We start from the raw sequence: 21,138 nt of genomic DNA on the forward strand, positions 1-21,138 counted from the left end.
CCTAGTTTCGAGTGAAGTCGCGTCGCGATATTTTTGAGCAGCTCCTTATCTTATCGGTTCATCCCGCGCTAACCCACTTCAAGGATTCTGCCGTTCTCCACCGACGACTGTCCCGCAGAAATATTTTGAACCGCAAAACCCTCCAGTACTTTTACATGTACACCCTACAAACAACTACAACTACAACTCGTGGGATGCTCCCGACATATCCAATATGCCGGCTACGAATTCAGGGAGGATTGTCAAGACCCGAAAGGTCAAGAAGGGCACTCTTCACCAGAAGAACCACCGGTGGGAATCCTTTACTACGAAAGTCTCCAAACTGAATTCTCTCGACCCTATCCGAAGAGTTCGCCGTCATGATCTCGATGCCGAAGACCTATCTACCACCACCTCCTATTTCAAATCTGGGCTAGAAAAATGGCAGGATCTCAACATGTCCGAGGGCTTTGTAGCCTTCTCGCAAGAAGTGCTGAAGATGTGCGACAGTCTGCCTCAAATTCTACATTTCGAGGACCAGATTATGGAAAATTTGGTTACATATATGGAGAAGAGGGAAAGAGAGTCCATGGAACCTCTGCTCGAATTGGTGACGGATTTTGCGCATGATTTGGGAGGCCGTTTTATGAGACACTTCCCCAAGGTATTGGAAGTTGTCACATCTATCGCAGGGACTCCTCAAGATGTCGAGGTTATTGAGTGGAGTTTTACGTGCTTAACATTTATGTTCAAGTACTTGTCCAGACATTTGGTACTGGATCTCAAGCCAACATACGACCTGATGGCCCCTCTTTTGGGGAAACATCGCCAACCGCCACATATAGCCCGATTTGCAGCGGAAGCTATGAGCTTCTTGATCACGAAGGCTGGGGCTCCAGCCCGTAGGGAGGAATGTCTTCCTCTCATTGTGCTTCACGCCAAATCGGATCTCGCTAGCATCTCTGGATCTAAGGAATTCGGACTGTACTATCATGGAATTATGACAATGTTTGCTCAGGCAATGAAAGGAAATGGCTGGACTGTACATACTTCGGGGGCTGCCATCTTTCAATGCTTAATCTCAGTTCTAGACGACGAAGATTTCGCGGCCAAGGAGCCATCTCCGTGGATGAACGTTATTTTTGGTGTATTGACCAGTATCATACATCAAACTAACTCAGGAACATTCAAGGATATTATGGATATAGTCATTGGGGGGACGAATGAAGCAGCCGAGGCATTTCAAACATCGAAAACAAAGGCCGACCTCGGGCGCCTGCTTCTTTTCGCTCGGACAATCGGCATTGTATCTGGGGTAAGGAAAGCGAGCCGCGTCAATGACTGGCCCGCGCTTCTTGAAGCAATGTCTGGTGTTCTTCGCGCAATATCCAAGAACGTCAGTGTTGTCTCCAACTTTGAGCCCGAAGTGGACATTTGGAGTTCTCTAGTACTGAGTGTATCGATCATTCTTCAATATGTCCCTATGGATGCTATGATACGTTTCATCTCTCCTTTCATGGATTCTTTGACCAAGGACCCACTAGCGACCTGGTTCTTACCTTTCTGCTCATATCTATCTGACGCTGAGCCAGAACGGTTTCGCGCCATTGTGCTACCCTACTTCCAGAGGTAAATCATTCCTGAGCTCGTTCTCATACTCATTCTAAAGTTCACTCTAGGTTCGTTATTGCGCATTGGTCAGATGCACGTAATGGGGACACCTTGTCTGTTTTACTGCCTAAAATGGTATCTTCAGGAGTCCTGCCAACTCCTCGCGGCAAGGAAGGATTCACTCTACCCCAGTCTTGGCAGGACCAGATAGTAAGCAAATTCGAGAAGTTGGAAGTATCACCATTTCCAGAGCAAGCGTCACCAGCCATACATGATAGAAGCCCGACGACTTGGCACGATCGATGCCTACCTAAATACAACGCTCTTCTAGAAGTTCTAGCATCCACTGTAGTTCACCCCTCGACAAATGCTAGAATTTCTGAAATTCTACTCCGGAAGCTGAAACTTGCGTTGCGACCATCATCATCCCTCGCCCCAGAGGAGGCGAATTTTATCGTTGGCCGAGGTTTCAGTGCATTTTCGAGGATGAGCAAGGGAGCTGGGGAACTTGACAGAGCACTAGAACCGCTACTACGAGCTGCTGCTCCTAGATATGCTCGTCTACCCGATTTCCTCGAGGCCTTACTTGATTATCAGAGTAGTCTCAAGGCGTCACCAAACCCGAAGCCCGGACTAGACTCGAAGGAGCCGAGTATTGATGGTGACGAAGATCTACTAATTACTTCGTTGGTTGCCAATCTCTCGACAGACTCTCATGAGCTAAGGCTCCTCTCTTTACGTCTACTAGATCACATCTATACGACCGATCAAAACTCGACTTCCGAAGCGTTGTCTATCATGCTTATGGTAGAACAAACACCCCTAGATTTACAGACTGCTCGCTCAGCTTCTATGCATATTCGCAAAGTAGCGAGCTTGTATTCCCATCAGTCACCATCTTCATGGCTGAAGCAAGCGATCCCATTATTCTGTTTTGGTATGCTGACTGTGAAATTTTCCCAGCTTTGGGAAGATGCATGCGCAGCGCTCAAGCAGATAGCGGAAACGAAGTCAGGGGAGGAGGCCGTAGGTCAACTTGCTTTTGAATGGTTGGAAACCCCTTCTGCAATTTGGGATGGCTCTGCTCGAACCGTGGAGCAATCACACAACAATGGCCTCACCGATTTCGAGTGCTCCAACCTTATGAAGCTAGATCAGCTTGCGAAGGAGGCGGATGCTGAGGTCGCGAATTGTCGTGACACAATGCTACAAAAGTTCGAAGACGCCCAAAAGTTGGTCGCGGATCGACCAACCTCTGCCAGAGCACAAGCCCTTCGAATACTTGCTGGCGCGCCAGCTATTGCCGAGAAGCGCTCCCGTCAGCTCGTACCAATGTTCCTCTCCTGGGCCAGTAAGCAAATCGATGAGATCGAGCCCAGTGACGGTGAAGCCGTCTCTAGTGGCTGGACAAGAAAAGACCAGAAATCGCAACTCGATTTATTTGGTCTTTTCGTGAATTCGGTATCATTATTTAGAGCTGCAGATGTGCACAGCGCTCTTTTAAAACTTCTTGCAAACGGTGACATCGAAATTCAAAAATCCGCTCTCAAGGCAATTTTCACCTGGAAGAATGGTAGCATCAAACCTTACGAAGAAAATCTCCTTAATTTACTGGACGAAGCACGTTTCAAGGACGAAATCACCATCCTGTTGCAAGGTCAGACATTGGTTCAAGCAGAGCATCGTGAGGCTCTCATGCCGGTACTCCTCCGAATTTTATATGGCCGTTCAATTTCCCGAAAGGGATCCGCCAGCGGTCGACAAGGAATGGAAGCCCGGAGATTAACAGTTCTACGAAGTCTGAATGCCAGAGACGTCGAAGGTTTCTTGGACATCGCTCTTGGTGAGCTCCAGGATATTCATCTGGTTGAGAACGGCATCGTGCAAGACTCTATGTTTGACACTGAACTCCTCGGTGTTAGAAAACAAGTCGGTCTGACCAATATGATGGAAGGCTTTATAAAAGAGCTTGGCACAAAAGTCACTCCTTTTGCCGGCAAATTGGTACAAGCAGTGCTGTATTGCACCATCTTCAGCTCTCGTCAATTGCAGGGCGACACTGAAGACATCGACGAAGGAGCCAACCAGGTGACCCAGACCTCCTTGTTAAAAGTTGTCCGCCAGACAGGCTTGAAATCTTTGATACTTTTGTTTTCGAATGCCACGAGCTTTGATTGGTCTCCATATCTCAGCAGCATCATCAATGATGTTGTCGGTCCAAGACTTGAAAACCTCCCCATCGAGACTGGTCAGAGTATTTCTGCTATACTCAGGCTTCTTTCGACTTGGTCAAGCACCCCTCAAACTGTGCTTTTCCTGGGCAGTCATAAGAAGATTTTATCCAAAGTGGCAGAATGCCTTGCGCCCCAGAAGTCCAAGGACGAAGTCAAACTCATCGCCCTAAACATTCTCAGGAACGTGGTTAAGCTAGGTCGGGAAGACGAAAGCAATGGGGTCCACGACCAAGTGAAATCCGAGCTCCTTACGCCCAACATGGATCATTTTTTGACACAGATTGGTGGGGTTCTCCGAGGGCAACATGACCTCAGCAAGGATTTGCTCGAGTCTTGTGTTACGACTGTCTCTGAGCTCGCGCCATTTGTCTCTACGTCGACCCAAGCTCACAATTTGGTGGACGTTTCGATCTTCCTACTCGACCAACCCTCACGACGAGTCAATCCCAAGACAAAAGGAGGTCTCCTCTTAGTTCTAGAGCACTTCGTTCCACTTTACGATCTTCAGAATGATGCTGAACTGAAAGACAAAGTCTATCATACCGTGACTTCGCTTTTTGGATTTTTCAAGGACAAGGCTAGTCGAGAAGTCCTTTCTCGGGTCTTGCTGGTATATGCACAAAGAGATCCAGTGATCGAAGAAGTTGCATCGATATGCGTAGACCTTAACTCCTTTGCTGTGGGTCGCCTTGATGAGCCCGATTATGATCGCAGACTCAAGGCCTTCAATGTTATTAATTCCCCAAGAGATGTGGCTTTCACTGCGCGCCAATGGACACCCTTGCTTTACAACATGCTTTACTATATACGACACGATGAGGAGTTTGGAATACTGTCCTCGAACTCGTCCGATGGTATATGTCAATTTATCAACACCGCAGGAAAGGCGGAAGAAGAATCCGAGCAAGCCGCCTTCAAGGGCATGCTTTCATCTATCCTTCTTCCAGCACTCTTTTCAGGCGCACGAGAGCCATCCGAGGTCATCAGGCGAGAATATTTGAAAGTAATGGCCCACCTAGTTCGAACATTTTCAACTTGGTCAGAAGTCAGCGACATGCATAGCCTTCTCGCTGGCGACGATGAGTTAGAGTCTTCATTCTTCAACAATATTTTGACCGCTGGCAAAGGTAGGCAGTCCAGTGCTCTTGGACAAGTCGCTGCGGCTGCAGAGCGAGGAGAGCTTAGTGGCAAGAGTGTTAGCCATTTCTTCGTTCCTATTATTGAGCACTTTATCTTCGACCGAGCAGAGGGAAACGAAGCACATAATCTGGCAGCCGAAGCTACGACTACTATTGGGATCTTATCCGGTTCTTTGGAGTGGCCCCAATATCGAGCAATGCTCCGGCGGTTCATAGGATACGTTGAAGGGAAACCAGATTTGGAGAAGCAAATTATCCGATTGCTTGGAAAGGTCATAGATGCCCTCGCTTTGGTCGCACAAGCCCCCGATGCCACGAGCGATGCCGTTGAAGATCTCCCCAGAAAACGATCCACATTGGCAGTGACAATACCGAAGGGACTCAAACTCGCGGATGATCTCACGTCAAACATCTTACCCCCTCTTACAAAATATCTTCACCACAAAGACGAGTCTACTGTCAGTCTCCGTGTGCCAGTTGCAGTAATCATTGTTCGCCTCCTGAAGCTTCTGCCTGAAGATCAATTGACCGAACGGCTGCCACCTGTCCTAACCGATATCTGTCACATTCTCCGAAGTAAAGCACAAGAATCAAGAGATATGACTCGAGATACATTAACCAAGATATGCGTCTTACTCGGCCCCTCTTGCTTCGGATTCGTCTTGAAGGAACTACGCGGAGCATTGGCGAGAGGCTCCCAACTTCACGTGTTATCTTATACCATGCACTCACTACTCGTGGCTACAACTCCCGAGTACGCACCTGGCGATCTGGATTACTGTCTACCATCCATCGTTGCAATTATCATGGATGATATCTTCGGAGCAACGGGTCAGGAAAAGGATGCTGAGGAGTATGTTAGCAAGATGAAGGAAGTCAAGAGCAGCAAGAGCCAAGACTCAATGGAATTAATTGCCAAAACCGCCACTCTGAGCAGATTAACAGACTTGGTTAAACCAATACAGGTGCTACTAAAGGAAAAGCTGAACTTGAAGATGGTCCGCAAAATTGATGAGCTGCTCAACAGAATTAGCAGTGGTCTGCTAAAGAATTCCGCTGCGCAAAGTCGAGACAGCCTAATATTCTGCTACGAGGTCATTCAGGATGTGTATAATGCTGGCAAGCCAGAGCAAAAAGTCAAAAGCGATTACAGACTCAAGCGGTACCTTGTACAGAAGGGTGCCAAGAAGAGTGGCCAAAGGGGAAGCACGACTATTTACACGTATAAACTGGTGAGGTTTGCCTTCGATGTCCTTCGATCCGTGCTCAAAAAATACGATAATCTCAGAACATCCAGCAACCTCGCCGATTTTATCGAAATCCTTGGAGATGCGGTTGTCGAAGCCGAAGAAGAAGTCAAAGTATCGGCTTTCCGACTACTTGCTACCATTGTCAAGGTACCACTGAAGATTAAAAGAGATGAAACAATCGCGAAGAAGTTTGCGAGCGGGACAGATCTATATAGAATTGCCGCAGCGGAAGCGACGAGGAGCATCTCTGCTTCTTCCACCACCACTTCTGACATTGCTCAAGCTTCGCTGAAGCTTCTGTCAGTCATACTGCGTGATCGTCAAGATGTAACTGTCAAGGATACAGCCGTGGATGAGTTACTCACAAGGCTGAAGGATGATATGACCGAACCAGAGCGTCGACACGTGACCTTCAACTTCTTGCGGGCTGTCATGGATGCTAAGGTCCAGACTGCCGTTGTGTACGATACACTTGACTATGTTGGAACAGTCATGGTCACGAATGATGATAAGGACACCAGAGATCTAGCAAGAGGCGCATACTTCCAATTCCTTCGAGACTACCCGCAACAGAAGAATCGATGGACCAAACAACTCGGGTTCATTGTCGCAAACTTGAAATACGAGCGCGAAGGTGGACGACTCTCGATTCTCGAAGTCATCCATCTCCTCCTTGCCAAGTCGTCTGACGAATTCGTCCAAGAGGTATCAGCAACTTGCTTCGTGCCCCTGATCTTTGTATTGGCCAACGACGATAGCGAAAAGTGCCGCATGGCTGCCGGAGAAGTCCTCAAGGAGATCTTCAAGAAAGCCGACCATGAACGAATGACTACTTTCCTCACTCTCCTTCGATCATGGATCAAGCAAGGCGAGAACACGTCCGTGGTCCGACTAGCACTTCAAACGTACGGCTTTTATTACGAGTCCCATGGAAAAGACGATGGGGATGTCTCTATGCTCCAGGAAAGTATTCTAGTCACTGTCAAGACGGCTGAAGATTCCGAATCTGATTGGGAGCAAATCTACGCTGCTCTCCAACTGGCCACTATCCTCGTTCAAAAATTCCCAGATACTCTATTATCCTCGAAAGCCAAATCTCTCTGGTCCGCAATCCGGAATTGCCTATCGTTCCCCCATGCCTGGGTCAAGCTTTCTGCCGTCAAGCTCATCAGCATTTACTTCGCGCATTTTGCCCGAAACAACATCGAGTCCAAACTAGAAGGTCTTCCACTTAAAGGCTCAGGGGGCCTAAAGCTTAGCGGAGACGATATCTCAGAGCTAATCCGTCGCATTGCGCATATGTTCAAGACGCCCGGTCTCACAGCCCTGCTCGCGGATGAGGTAGTCAAGAATCTAGTCTTCCTGGGACGCTGTGCAGCAGCGAATGATCTGATGTGGCGGTCTGCTCAAAAAGAAGGTGATTCTGACGATGAGGATGAGGAGGTAGAGAAAGGCGAGAAGCAGACTGCCTTGGGGTATTTGTTTGGACGCTTGAGTTTCATTCTGAGGAAGGAGACTTCGCCACCGCGTGCTTCGGCTTTGGTGCCTAAGACTTCAGCACTGCAACTCTTGCAACACCTCACCAACCACCTCTCGCCCGCACAACTCGCGCCCTCGCTACAAAGCATTATTTTGCCGCTACATAATTTGACCGACTCCTCTATCGCCGCCCCTTATTCAACAGATGAGACGTTCCGCACATCTTACGAAGAACTCAAGACGAACAGTGAAGAAATCATGGAGTCTTTGAAGAAGAAATGTGGAACGAAGGAGTACAGCGAGGCTCTGTTACGGGTTCGGGAGGGTGTCAGGAGGAGAAGGGAAATGAGAAGGGGGAAGAGGCGGATTGAGGCTGTTAGTATGCCTGAGAGGTTTGGGGAGCAGAAGAGGAAGAAGGTTGAGCGGAAGAAGGAGCGAAGAAAGGAGAGGGGGAGGGAGCACCAGGGGAGGAGGAATGAGTGGTGATCTTGTGGTCAGAAGCATTGCTTGGGGCGTTTGTGGTTGGGAAATTGCATTGTGTTGGCGTTGGCTGTGACAGCTTTGTGAAAGAATTAAAGAGGAGAAATCTTGATTCATTGCCAGATTTGAGTTGGCCCTATACTTTTGTACATCCCATATGTGAACTCGACACGCCTAGTCTGTACATATATTGTAATGTACAATATATCCCATCATAACGCCTCGTGATGCCGCTAATTTCAAGTCCTTCGCCCATCCTGCAAAAATTATTTTCGTTGTCGTTCATTATACATCGTCTCCCGCATTCCATATAGCACAGTACTCTTTCGTTGAATCAACGCCCTTCCCATCCTTAAACCTTCGGCCCATCCCCTATCTCACCCTGCTTTTTCTCCTTCCCTCCAACGTCCTTCTTATGTTCCGTCTGCGTCCCATCCTCCCAAAACTCCAGATCCCCATCCTCACTCAAGGTCCCCTTCTTAACCAATTGTCCACGCTCTTTCATCAAATCCTCTATTGTGAGGTTTCCTTTTCCAAAGATCTATAATATATCACCGCATTAGCCCTTGCTCGCCCATCCATCTTTGCTCTCCCCTTCAACTTCCTCAGCCTTCGCCCAGGGGGAAAAGCTTACATTCAGATGATCACTAATAATATGCCTATTCCTGCATTCTGGACACGTAATCAACACACTCCCATGGTGATACCCTTGTTTCGAGACGCGGTGCGCGGAGCGAGTACCGCAGGGTTTGCAGGTGAAGGTTAATTCGTATTCCGGTTTTGGTTGGGAGGGCGGAGAGGGGACTTTTGTTGGGTTCTTTGGTTGCAGTGGTGCGTCTGTGAGGGGTTTGGAGGGCTCTTGGAAACGGAAAGGGGTGGTGTGGAAGAGTCGTGGGCGTTGTGGTAGTAGAGGTTGTCGTCGAAGAGGGACGTTTCTTGGTGATTTCGAGAGGGATCGAAAAGCGGAGAGAAAGGTTGTGGGTTTGGGCGGCATGTTGGATATTCGTGGGTTTTATGATGATTGTTCCAAGTTTAGAGCAGTTGAGTGAGGTTGGATGAAGATATTGATGGCGATTTAATGATGAAGGCGGTGTATAAAATTTATATTTCCGAAATGGCAGAAATGTCATAGCCTAACTATGACGGGTTAGTACAGGGCTGCTTCACGATTGCCTAGGCCGATAGCCATTCACTCCCTCCTTTCCATAACAATATTGACGCCCCTATTCACAACCTCATTCTGCCTCCCAACACAGAAATTCATTCCCGCAGGTATTTATACTATCGAGGCATAACTGGGAGCACAAAACATCCAGGTCTCAACGCGAATATGGCACAAAGTCGAGTCTTGTAGTCACCCCCACCTCAGTTATCTGTGCACTTGCAGAATCAACACGTTTATTTCAGTTTTGCATTTACTCGAGTACATGGATTTTTATGCTGGGTAACATTGCGAGCAAACACCTACAAAATGATTACCGGTAAAGGAAGACAAAAGATCAGGCCTCCACGGAGGGTAAGTTGCCAGTTCATTCTCAGATTCACCCCTCATTCTTTACGCCGCTTCATCTTTCTATTCCACACGATCACCCACCCTCAAATTCCACAAGTCCGTGAAAATCTCACCTACGAGCAAGCATGGCAACCCAAGAGTCTCACGATGCAGCCCTTGCTTATACCCTATACGAGAGTCAATTTACCAATAGGAATCAACGTGTAGTTCACCTATTCACCTCCCCCTTTTGCCATATCTTTCAGACACACCTTACTGACAATGACTTTGCAGCCCCTCATAGGTAGTGGCGATGGCGAGTTCGATGCGATGTGGGCTATCTTGCGGGAAGCTCTAAAAGAAATCCACGAAAAGAACGCCTCCAAACTCTCCTTCGAGCAGCTCTACCGCGCCTCCTACAAGATTGTCCTGAAGAAACAAGGCGACAAGTTGTACGACAAGGTCAAGGAATTCGAGGAGCAGTGGTTCGGCCAAGAGGTCATGACTGCTATCGGCAGCCTTATTACGCCAAACTTGGTTAAAATCACACTTGGTGTCGTGGCGGGAACAACTGCGAACGAGAGACGCCTTCTCGGAGAGATTTTCCTTACAGGTCTGAGGTCGAGCTGGCAGGATCATATTACGGTTATGAATATGACGACGGATGTCCTGATGTACATGGACCGTGTCTATTGCGCCGACAACCGGAAGGCATCGATATTTACTACGTCAATGGGGCTTTTCCGCGAGCACATTCTACGGTCTACTTTTGGCAAGGCGACAGAGAACTCGGGTCTTACTACTTTCGATATTCTAAACTCTGTGATTTTGGACCAGATTGGAATGGAGCGCGAGGGAGATGTCATCAACAGAAACCTCATTCGATCTAACATATACATGCTTGAGGGTCTATATGAATCGGATGACGAAACCGAGAATGAGAAGCTCTATCTCACAGTTTTTGAGATTGAGTTCCTCAAGGCAAGCAGGAATTTCTACCAGAAGGAATGCCAAACACTACTGCGAGAATCAGATGCCAGCTCTTGGCTACGGCAAACTAAGAAGCGATTACTGGAAGAAGAAGACCGGTGCCAGACAACAATTTCGAATTTGACCGCGCCGAAGATTGCGAAAGTGGTGGAGGAAGAGATGGTCAGCAGCCATTTGACGGAATTCCTTGCTATGGAAGGAAGTGGGATTACAGCCATGATTGAAAATGATCGTTACGAAGATCTCACCCTGCTCTATCAACTAATATCCCGCGTCGACCCTACGAAGGAGCCTTTGAAGATTGCTTTGCAGGCTCGTGTTTTGGAGTTGGGTGGGGACATCAATAAAAACATTTCTAATACCGACTTATTGACCGTTCCCGCGGCGGAAGAAGGCGAGGCCGCGGAAGGTGAAAAGTCAAAGGCGCCAAAGCAAACCCAGCAAGGAAAGCAAACTACGGCGGCTATCAAGTGGGTAGATGAGGTCCTGCAACTCAAGGACAAGTTCGACACTATGTGGATGAACTGCTTGGACGAGGATCTGATCTTACAAACGGCGCTGACCAGGAGTTTCTCGGATTTCATTAACCTTTTCCAACGGTGCTCGGAATATGTCTCGCTGTTTATTGACGACAATCTCAAGCGCGGTATCAAGGGCAAGACGGAAGCCGAAGTTGATGTTGTTCTTGATAAAGCCACTACACTTATTCGATACATCCAAGACAAGGATATGTTCGAGCGATACTACAAGAAGCATCTTGCCCGGCGATTACTACACGGCAAGTCTGAGAGTGCGGATGTCGAGAAGCAAATGATTACCCGAATGAAGCAGGAAATCGGCAATGCTTTCACGACAAAACTAGAAGGCATGTTCAAGGACATGTCGATGTCTGAGGAGCTCACTTCCGGCTACCGGTCCCACATTCGTAATCTTGGCGATATGGATAGGAAAGTCGTTGATTTATCCATCAACGTGCTTACCACGAATCATTGGCCGATGGAGTCGATGGGTGGTGCCAATGCGAGAGAGGAGGGCGGACGACACAATTGTACTTGGCCTTCGGAAATCAATACTCTGCAAGAGTCATTCAAGGCTTTTTACCTCAAGGAGAGAAATGGCAGGATGTTGACTTGGCTGGGCTTTCTCGGTAACGCAGACATTCGCTGCGTATTCCCAAAGATTCCCGGAAAAGAAGGCGTTCTTGGCCGCGAAAGAAGACACGAAATCAGTGTTCCTACATACGGCATGATCATCCTACTTCTTTTCAACGACCTAGCAAAAGGCGAGTCTCTTTCATTTGAGGAGATCCAGGAGCGCACCAATATCCCAACTCAAGATCTGTCGCGACAACTTCACTCTCTTGCTGTTCACCCCAAATGTAAAGTCTTAACCAAAGACCCCGCGAGTAAGGACTCACCAAAGGCGGGCGACAAGTTCTCTTTCAACGAGAAGTTCACCAGCAAAGCAGTTAAAATCAAAGCTCCTGTGATATCTGGTTCCATCAACAAGGTAGAAGGGGAAGAGGAGCGCAAGGACACCGAGGAGAGAAATGATGAACATCGTGGCAATGTTATTGATACTGTTATTGTCCGCATTATGAAGTCAGTCTCATCCCCTATCCTGGCTGCCATTCCGTAATACTAACGTAACGAAACAGAGCACGCAAAGAACTCACCCACCAACTCCTCTTCTCGGAAGTCATCACCCAGCTTTCACAACGCTTCAAGCCTGACCTCGGTATGATGAAGCGCCGTACCGAGTCGCTCATCGAGCGAGAGTATCTCGAGCGTGTTGAGGAGGCCAGTGCGCCTACCTACCGCTACCTTGCCTGATTTAGAAAAGCAATTTGTCGCAATCATTGATGTTATCGTTCTTTTCAGGGTGCATGGCTTGCGGGCTGGCGAAAATAGGCTGGGATGGGGAGTGGATGGCGTACTATGAGCGTGCTGCTCTATTGAAGAGTGGCTTAAGTGAGATAAATGAAGACATAGATAGGCAGCCTCTATAAATGAAACCTACCATTGCAGATTAGGGGTGGCGTTTGATTGATAATTTGTATGTTTAGAGTACAAAGAATCTCATAAGAGTAAGAGAAAAGATGGGGCGCGAGGGGTTCCAATCAACTGCATGAATCGCAAGGATGAAGTTTTGTCAGTCTCTGCTTATTATCAATTACATTTTGTGTATCAGGGCTGAAAGTTCAGCTCATACTGTGTATGTACCCATTATACTGCAGTGTACTGGGTAAGGATTAGCGATCTTCAAATGCCGAGACCCCTCCTTGCTCTAGAGACATCATACATGAGCTAGTCATTAGTAACATCAATGCCGTCACCATAAACAATTTTGATATACCTCTCTTCTTCACATGTTTCTTTCTGTTCTCTTTCACTTAATATCCGTTTTCCTAATCTTTATAAGTTCGGGTTCTTTGCATAGCATGCCGAAAGTTGGACTCGCTCAAAACTTCAGATTCCGTGCTTTCCAATCCTCAGCCTCGTCTGCAAGGCTGACATCTCTCACGCACTGCTCAGCTCAAAATTCCACAACTCATAGCAATCCAATCCCCTTAAGATCTCATTCCTACATCAAAACTCCAGCCCGATCTTTCCAATCAACACTCCCAATGATGGCGCCCAAATCAGGTAGTCTAGATACCCCCACCAGCTCATCTTCGAATGCAACACCACTCCACACCCTCCCCGACAAGAACAAACCAACCCTCGCTATCCTCGGTACTGGCTGGGCAGGCTGGACCCTCTCCCAAGAACTAGGCTCCCAAAAGTCCCCGCTCTCCCGCACGCATAACATCCTCATCCTCTCCCCTTCCCGCACCATGGCGCTTACCCCCCTCCTAGCCAGCGCCGCCTGCTCCATCTTCGATTTCCGCATCGCTGAGGAGCCAGTGCGGCGCCAATCGCTGTCCGCGGCCGTGCACAAGTACCAGGTACACGTGCTGGGCGTGGATTTCAAGGACAGGAGAATTAAGTGCGTGCCGGCTGTGGGTAGTAACGGCGATGATCGCGCGCCGGACGGTGGGAGAGCAGGGGAAGGGGAGTTTGAGGTATCGTACGATATCTTGCTCATGGCTCCCGGCAGCGATACGAATACGTTCAACACGCCCGGCGTGGCCGAACACTGCTACTTTATGAAGAACATGAAAGACGCCATGAAACTCCGGGAGCGGATGCTCGATTGTCTCGAGCTCGCCTCCCTGCCCATCTACACGGAAGCCCAGAAGCGGGACCTGCTGCATTTCGCGATTGTGGGCGGCGGGCCGACGGGTGTCGAGTTAGCGGCGGAGATTGACGAGCTTGTGCATGGGCATCTGGCGCATGTGTATAGGGCCCTGGCGGGCTTGGTTACGATCAGCGTGTATGATGTCGCGGATCGCATGTTGGGATCCTTCGGGGAGAAGCTCTCCGAGTACGCGATGGAGAGGTTTCGGAAGCGGCATGTGCAGGTCAGGATGGGGAGGCATATTGAGGGTGTGGAGAGCGGCGTGTTGAAGATTAAAGAGGATGGGAGGGTGGGCTTTGGGCTTTGTGTTTGGGCGGCGGGGAATAAGGCGTCGGGCCTGGTGCAGGGTATGGATGTAAGGAAGAGTGAGGGGGGGATGGAGAGGGTGCTTACGGATCGATGGCTAAGGGTCTTGAAACCCAAAAAAGAGGGCGATGAGGAGGATGGGGGGCTTGTAGAGGGTGTTTATGCGCTAGGAGACGCGGCTGATATCGACGGGCATGAACTCCCTACTACAGCGGAAGTGGCAGTCCAGAAGGCGGAATGGTTAGCGCGACACCTGAATGCCGGCGAACAGCCCGATAGCAAGCCCTTTGCCTATCAGCAGAAATCAATGGTGGCGTATATTGGACGTCAGGATGGAATTGTCGAGGGGAAGCAGGACTGGACGGGTGCGAGTGCCTGGCTTGCTTGGCGCTCCGGCAGTCTGCAGTGGACGAGGAGTTGGAGACGGAGGGCAATGATTTGCATATATTGGTTTATGAACAAACTGGATGGGAGGGAAATCGCAAGGAAGTGATAGAAAAGAAGATATATGAGGATCTTGCAGTCAGCGTGCCAAGGAGGAAATCATGCAAGCATTGGCTCAAGCGTCAATCGCGTGAAAAGAGCAGACCGTGAGTTCATATTTTGTACGAAGTATTTATTGACGACTACAAATCATCCAGACCAAAATTCAAGCCTCTCAGCTCGATTGAAAAGTGCTAGCTAAATACCGTCGTGCCAGTGTCATAAATGCATAGTAGTGGCGTATCAACGAGGACTTTCTTGTATTCGATCTAGCTATCTTACACTCATTCCACCCCGTGGCTCATAATGCAACCTATCCTATTCCTCATACAATGCAGAAACCAATCCGCCAACGCCCGAAATCAGTACGCTTCGTAACGTTCGTTAGTGGTCCTTCCTTGCTGAAGAGACCGTCCCAGGTTTTATTCAGGTGCATCCAAAGCCAACATCAGCCAGCCACCTCGATCCCCATCCACGAGAATGCATAACATAACATCTCATTCTCGACCCTTTCCCTTCCCAGAATGAGCAGAGAAGAAGCTCGACGGAATGTCGCTTCTAGACACAGGCGAAGCCTCGAAACGAACCTGCTGCTTGACTGGCCTGTTGGTGAATTCATAAGGTTCATTGTCATCGAAAGCAATTGCCTTACGCTTAGTGGATGACGTTGAGTCGGATGACGTTGAATCGTCTGAGCTATCCTTTTCAGGGAAGGCTTCGTCGGAATCCCTTTTCAAGCGAGCGGACCGAAGAACATCTCTCAGTTCTTTTTCCTCCTCCAATGTAGCGTCAAATGGAGGATCGTATAGGGGAGTATATACGATGGATTCGGCGGGCTTAGTACTATCAAATACCACCGCTTTCGAGGGACCTGGGTTGCGACGTTTGTATACAGCGTGTATTGGGTTACTTCTGACGTATTCGTATCCTTCAATTTCTCGGATTGATGGATGGACAGACTCTTCGAAAACCTTCCATTTACCACCTGGGAGTGTCTCACCTTCAACACTAGTCTTACTACCGCCATCCAGAGTCGAGTCCCCCATAAGTAGATCAGCATCTGGATGAAGGATTGCACCAGAACCTCTGCCAAATACAGACTGCGGTGTCCTAAGCTTCGCCATATGCTCAGGACCCGGCATATCTTCAACTGCGACAGGCAAGAATTGTACATCTCGGATCCAGTCATAGATAGCCTGGTCGTCTAGGATGTTCTTCATCTTGTTGTGCTCCTCGTTAGTGATATTTTTACGACGCTCAAGGATGAGCTCTTCAATGCTGCCCTTCAAAACCAAAGTCTCGACATAAACGGGTTTGGTCTGTCCAATACGATGCGCACGTTTCACTGCTTGTGCTTCCACCTGTCGGGAGAACACAGGGTTGACAAAGTAGACTCTGGACGCGGAACTCATATCAAGTCCAAAAGCAGCCTGGGAAACATCCATCAACAGAACTCGAAAGGTTTCTGTTTGATTAAACGTTACGATGTACTGAGAAAGACGAGCCTTACTCAGGGTCTTGGCGTAGATGAGGTACTTTATTCCTAGACATTCGAGGGCTTGGGCAATGTAGTAGGCGACGTTGTTTTCTTCGTAGAAAACCAATATTTTCTCATCTTCATGGTGAACCTGGATACGATCCATGAGGTAAGAAAGCTTTGCCGAGGCCGTAGAAATAATGGCTGCAGAGGCCAGAGAAGATGATGGGTCGAGGGTACCAGTGTTCTCGGCCTTCTTTGACTTCTTTAGCGATGGCTTTGGTTTAGTGGGCGAATCCCCTGCTTCGTGTTTATTCGAGCCTGCTGCATCCTGCTCAAGCCCCCCTTCTTCAAAAGCTTCCCCAAATGATGATTCGGCCGTATGAAGCATGTCCCTTATTGATTCAGCACTTATTGGTTTCAACAATGGTCGTTTCTTCAAACTCGAGCCATCTCCAATTGCAACGCCGCCAGCTAACGCAGGTGCTGAATCAAGCGCTGCCCCAGTGCTATTTCTGCCATTTTTCTTGCTCTTTCTTGGAGAGGTATCATCAGGAGGAGATTCCTGTGCCAAGAGTGTGGCTCTCATAGCCTTTTCCCCAGCCGCAATCATACCCTCAGACGGATCATGCTTCCAAAGTTGAGATTCAACAAACTTTTGCGCCTCGTGAATCATGGTCGCGCCCATTAAGGTTGGATTTCTCGAATCCTCGTCGAGGGCCCAGGCAAGTCGGACCTCTTCCGGCATTTCGTTTTGAACATACATAGGCATTTCGTGGAATTTGCGGATCGCCCCAGAAGTTCGATTCTTGAGGATCACATTGCCAACTTCAATTGCCATCTTTAATAAATTCTCATCCTCTTGACTCACAACAACTTCACGTTTCTCCAAGAAGTCTTTAGCAATATCAATCGTAGCATTGATGGCTTCTTTCGTGAAACCAGACCAAAAGAAAGATGCTTGCCGAAGCTTGGATACCAGAGACTGAAGATGTAAACGCTGGCGAGGGTGGAAAAAGTAATCGGCATCCTTTCTCTCGGATGTAACTGCATTGCAAATAATCATCATTGAAAAGGTGTTCAAGGATAATGTATCTGGCAACGATCCATCAAGATAAACGACGTCTTGGTACAGTGGAGGAAGCTGGACCTCACGCTCTACATCTCCAGGTCTATGGCGAATCATCATACTTTCCAAAGTATTCCTGAGACATTCCATATTGCCTTGACTCTTCGCTCCATGTCGTGGCTGCATTACGTGCTGTGCCCAGGACGCAGTATCGTGGGACGAAGGGGCCCACGGTCGAGCTTTCAAGTAAACACTCGCAATGTTGCCTAGCTTCTCTAAATCCTTGCGCTCTTGCAAATGAAAGAGCATCTCCCGTTCCTTTGACGAATTCGACGCGATATCATCTTCTAAATGTTCTAGTTCCTCCATTATAGCTGAGTTATTGTCATCGGCATCAAGAAGGGGTGTCCCAATTGTAGAAGAGCTATTAGATGATATTGTTACTTCCGCTCCGTAAAGTCCCTGGGTGGGCGTGCCAGACACTATCCAACGTGCATCTAGTTGCAAAAGATCAACAACTCCAACAGCTATAGTTCTAGAGTTTGCAGAAGCATTGCCGAATGTGTGCCCTTCATCGGTGATCAATCGCTTGAAATGTAGCGACTTCAGCGGCGAGTGATAAACAGCTTCTTCTTTGAGACAGGTGCAGTCTCTCTCTCTCGTGCCTCTAATGTATGGGCATCTGCAAATTATTCGGGTAGCTGTCATACGTCGTCCACTGTTATCACTGCCATCTTTTGCTTCCAGCTCGAAGCGTGATTTGCTAAACAGAATGATATCAAAATCAGCTAGCTCTTCCGGTGGAGGGAGTGATTTCTTTTTGTCGTCCATAATAAGACATTTGAGGCCTGTTGTATGCTTCTTGATCTCGTGGCACCATTGTTTGACAAGATTTGCTGGGACGATCACGAGTGTAGCAGCAGTCAGCCAGATTTTCCTCGGTGGAATAATCACAGGATTTCTGGATTGTCGTCGTGGCGCAGGACTAGGGAGGTAGTAGTGCCCGGCATTTCTTTTGATCAAGTCTACGCATGTCTCATGCGTGTATCCTCCCTGCATATCTGACAAGTATGTTTTCCAAGGCGTTGCGGTTCGTCCGACGGCAGCGGCAGCCATATTTCCCAACGATCCGGTAGACTTTCGCACTGGAATTGTTCCGACGGAATATTCTACGGGGATTTGCGAAGGTACATCTCTTGTCGCCAAGATGAGAGCTAAGCATATCAGAGTTTTCCCCAGCCCCATGGTCTCCGCACATATGCCACCTCTCGCAGCTTCATATATTCTAGCTTCGGTGCGGCATGAGCCAGCATCGAGTTCGCAGTACCATGTCGCTCCCCGTTGATCCTCCAGGCACTTCAAGCGCGGGTCGAGGGTTTGTCCGGGTTGGACTTCGCGTTGAAGCATCATCGCTGCGGAACGGCGTTGGTAATTATACATGGTAGTCTTCAATCCTTCAATATCGCTACCTAATATTTTGCACATAGCGTGCTTGGCATATCCATCCGCGATGGCTTTTGGATCTGGATTCGGAGATGGCAGTGTGTTAAACAGATGAAAAAGTGAAATGTTTTCCTCAACCTTGTCTTCATCCAAAGTAGAATCAATATGCGTGACTGGGATATCATCGGACCATTCGCCTCTCCAGGTAGCCCTGGAAACGTCCAATATTGATAACAGCTGTTGCATTGACCGGCGCAGGACAAGACTCTCGCGGGAAATAGAGACACGCCCAACATCATCGGGCAGAATGAACACTCTTGCTTGCCCAAAACAGCTGCCTTGGCTCTTGAATTCCATTTTGATCCATCCTGCGTAATGAAGACCGCGAAAATGTGATAAAACTGGCGAATTGAGCAAGGCCCCTTGTATAGTGCCCGACAAATATTGTCCTGTAGGTTTAAACAGGTCTTGTGGGTGAGCAAATGTTGCCCAAGTACTGCATGACTCCCAATGTTCCGCAGATATTGAGCATTTCGACCTATGGATTCGTAAACATCCCACCGGAATATATTTCGTTATATCGAGGGCCATGGAGGGGTTGGAGGGGTTGGAAATAGCGGGAGGCATGTCGAAAGAGAAGCTTGAGTCCCAATTCGCAACAGAGGGACGTCCCAGAAGCTGGTGCAAATTGTTAGCATTTACAGGAGCTGCTTGGGGCGCGGCCATACCTGTCCAATCCGCCCCTCGCCGCTGTCGTTGAGACGCTGTCGTTTGCCCGCAGGCTCTCCAATACCCATACTTTTGTCAGGTCCCTTTCTCAGCACACAGATGTGAAGTTGGTGCGTCCCGCGCAGCAATGAAAGGGCGATGGCGGAGTTCTAGGCATCCATGCGCAGCGACGGTGTTTGCGTTGATATTTCGGAGATATGAAATTGAAATCTAGTGTGATCGTCGGCGAATCATAGCTACCAGAGTTTTAAAGGATGTAGAAGCTGTTGTAATGGGAATGAGATCATACAGGGCTCCTCTGAATAGGAATCATATATTGATACGCTGAGGAAGAGCGATATGAAGTTGGTGTTGGTGTTGGAGGGATGGACGGTTTGTCAGGCGGGGCATACGAGCACCGATGGATTCAATTAAGGTTTAGCGTAACTCTGGGGTATGCATGGAGCTAAGGTAAGGGATGAATAAATCACATGCCTCCGTATTCCTCAACGTCCTCTTTCCCCGTGAAAGGTACGTTCTCCAGAAGGGGATTTAATAATGTTCCTGGAGTTTGTCAGCCAAACGCCCTATACACGATTGACATTCTACCAAGCTTTGCATTACAGCGCCGGAGTAGAGAGGCGAAGCTTTCCAAAAGTGGAAATTTCCACGTAAAACTTCAGTCTCTCCAATACTCGTATACCTCGCAAGCATATTCCATGATTGCGCTCTTATCCCCTCAAGTAGAGCTCCAGTTATGTCTAAACGATCAAACATAAACTACCACCGAATAAATCTTTACCAAAATCTCATAGCTTGACCATACGGGTATTCTCCTTTTTGTTTGCTTTTGCCTTTTCCTTTTCCTTTTTCCTTTTTCTTGCTTGCGACCGCGAGCCAATACCTTCCAGGTACCTTATATCTGTATATCTGTATATATATATGTGTGTGTGTGTGGGTCTGTAATCGAGTATACCTTCAAGAAGTACCGCGCGGTAGCAAGATAGGTAGACTAACGCACTTCAATATCAAGGATAAACAAAAGAGTTGTTTATACAAAAAGAAATCTGTCGACTGCAGCACTTCACTTTTAAAAACATAAAATGTGATTATTTGTCCGATGGCGAAGCTGCAACGTTCGTGTATATTATATTATGCTAAAATCCAGAGAAAAGCATAAATGGCATATCTTCGTATCAACATATCTCCATATACGAAAGATGTGTTCCTATCATTCGAAAATTCATATCGTCATATCGCGTAAATTCCTTTTGAAGCATGAGATCGTTTGGTCTTTTATCCGGACAGCACAGTAGTAGCCTCTACAAGCGGGTAAGCTCCCAAAACTTTCAGACATGCTAGAGAACGTTGGACAATCCCACTATCCTCTTTGCCCAACATGTAAAATGTTGTCGCCACTTCCGAGTAGATTGCAAACATCTCATCATCTCATCACCGTTCCTCCCCAACACCTCAATCATGGAAGGACATCCTGAAACTAGGCACAGTATTCGACCTCATGAGTCTCTGCGCCGGCACGAACTCTTCCTCCCTCTCCTCCCTCTCCAAAACCATAAATTCAACTGTATGCTCCGCCGGCACCACGACCCTCTTCCTCCCCTCCTTCCCCCTTCTCACATCCCCAAATGTCAATCTATCTGTCTCCCCATCCTTCTCTCTCACATTCACATCCACACCTCCAAACTCCCACCACGGAATCTCCGCACCAGGAAAAAGCAAAATATACGTCTCGCCTAC

At 48.2% G+C, this 21,138-nt stretch overlaps 4 protein-coding genes across 4 annotated transcripts; 2 read left to right on the forward strand and 2 right to left on the reverse strand.

The window, feature by feature from the left end:
* Window positions 1–214: 214 nt before the first annotated feature.
* On the forward strand, window positions 215–8,178 carry utp20 (U3 small nucleolar RNA-associated protein; the record flags this gene model as incomplete). Its single annotated transcript, XM_031148029.1, has 2 exons — window positions 215–1,608; window positions 1,659–8,178. The coding sequence occupies 2 exons, from the start codon at window positions 215–217 to the stop codon at window positions 8,176–8,178; spliced, it is 7,914 nt and encodes a 2,637-aa protein (XP_031006696.1).
* A 346-nt stretch (window positions 8,179–8,524) lies between these two features.
* On the reverse strand, window positions 8,525–9,166 carry LHYA1_G003056 (Uncharacterized protein; the record flags this gene model as incomplete). Its single annotated transcript, XM_031148030.1, has 2 exons — window positions 8,525–8,713; window positions 8,807–9,166. 2 exons carry the CDS (start codon window positions 9,164–9,166, stop codon window positions 8,525–8,527), a joined length of 549 nt encoding a protein of 182 aa, XP_031006693.1.
* Window positions 9,167–9,643: 477 nt separating this feature from the next.
* cul3b (Cullin-3-B) lies at window positions 9,644–12,486 on the forward strand (the record flags this gene model as incomplete). The annotated part of the gene is made up of 3 exons (XM_031148031.1): window positions 9,644–9,688; window positions 9,959–12,255; window positions 12,312–12,486. 3 exons carry the CDS (start codon window positions 9,644–9,646, stop codon window positions 12,484–12,486), a joined length of 2,517 nt encoding a protein of 838 aa, XP_031006694.1.
* Window positions 12,487–15,180: 2,694 nt separating this feature from the next.
* On the reverse strand, window positions 15,181–19,469 carry RAD5_1 (DNA repair protein RAD5; the record flags this gene model as incomplete). Its single annotated transcript, XM_031148032.1, has 2 exons — window positions 15,181–19,350; window positions 19,401–19,469. 2 exons carry the CDS (start codon window positions 19,467–19,469, stop codon window positions 15,181–15,183), a joined length of 4,239 nt encoding a protein of 1,412 aa, XP_031006691.1.
* Window positions 19,470–21,138: the final 1,669 nt, after the last annotated feature.

The sequence above is a fragment of the Lachnellula hyalina genome, assembly GCF_007821495.1.
Source record: "Lachnellula hyalina strain CBS 185.66 chromosome Unknown contig00040, whole genome shotgun sequence".
Classification (NCBI taxonomy): Eukaryota; Fungi; Ascomycota; class Leotiomycetes; order Helotiales; family Lachnaceae; genus Lachnellula; species Lachnellula hyalina.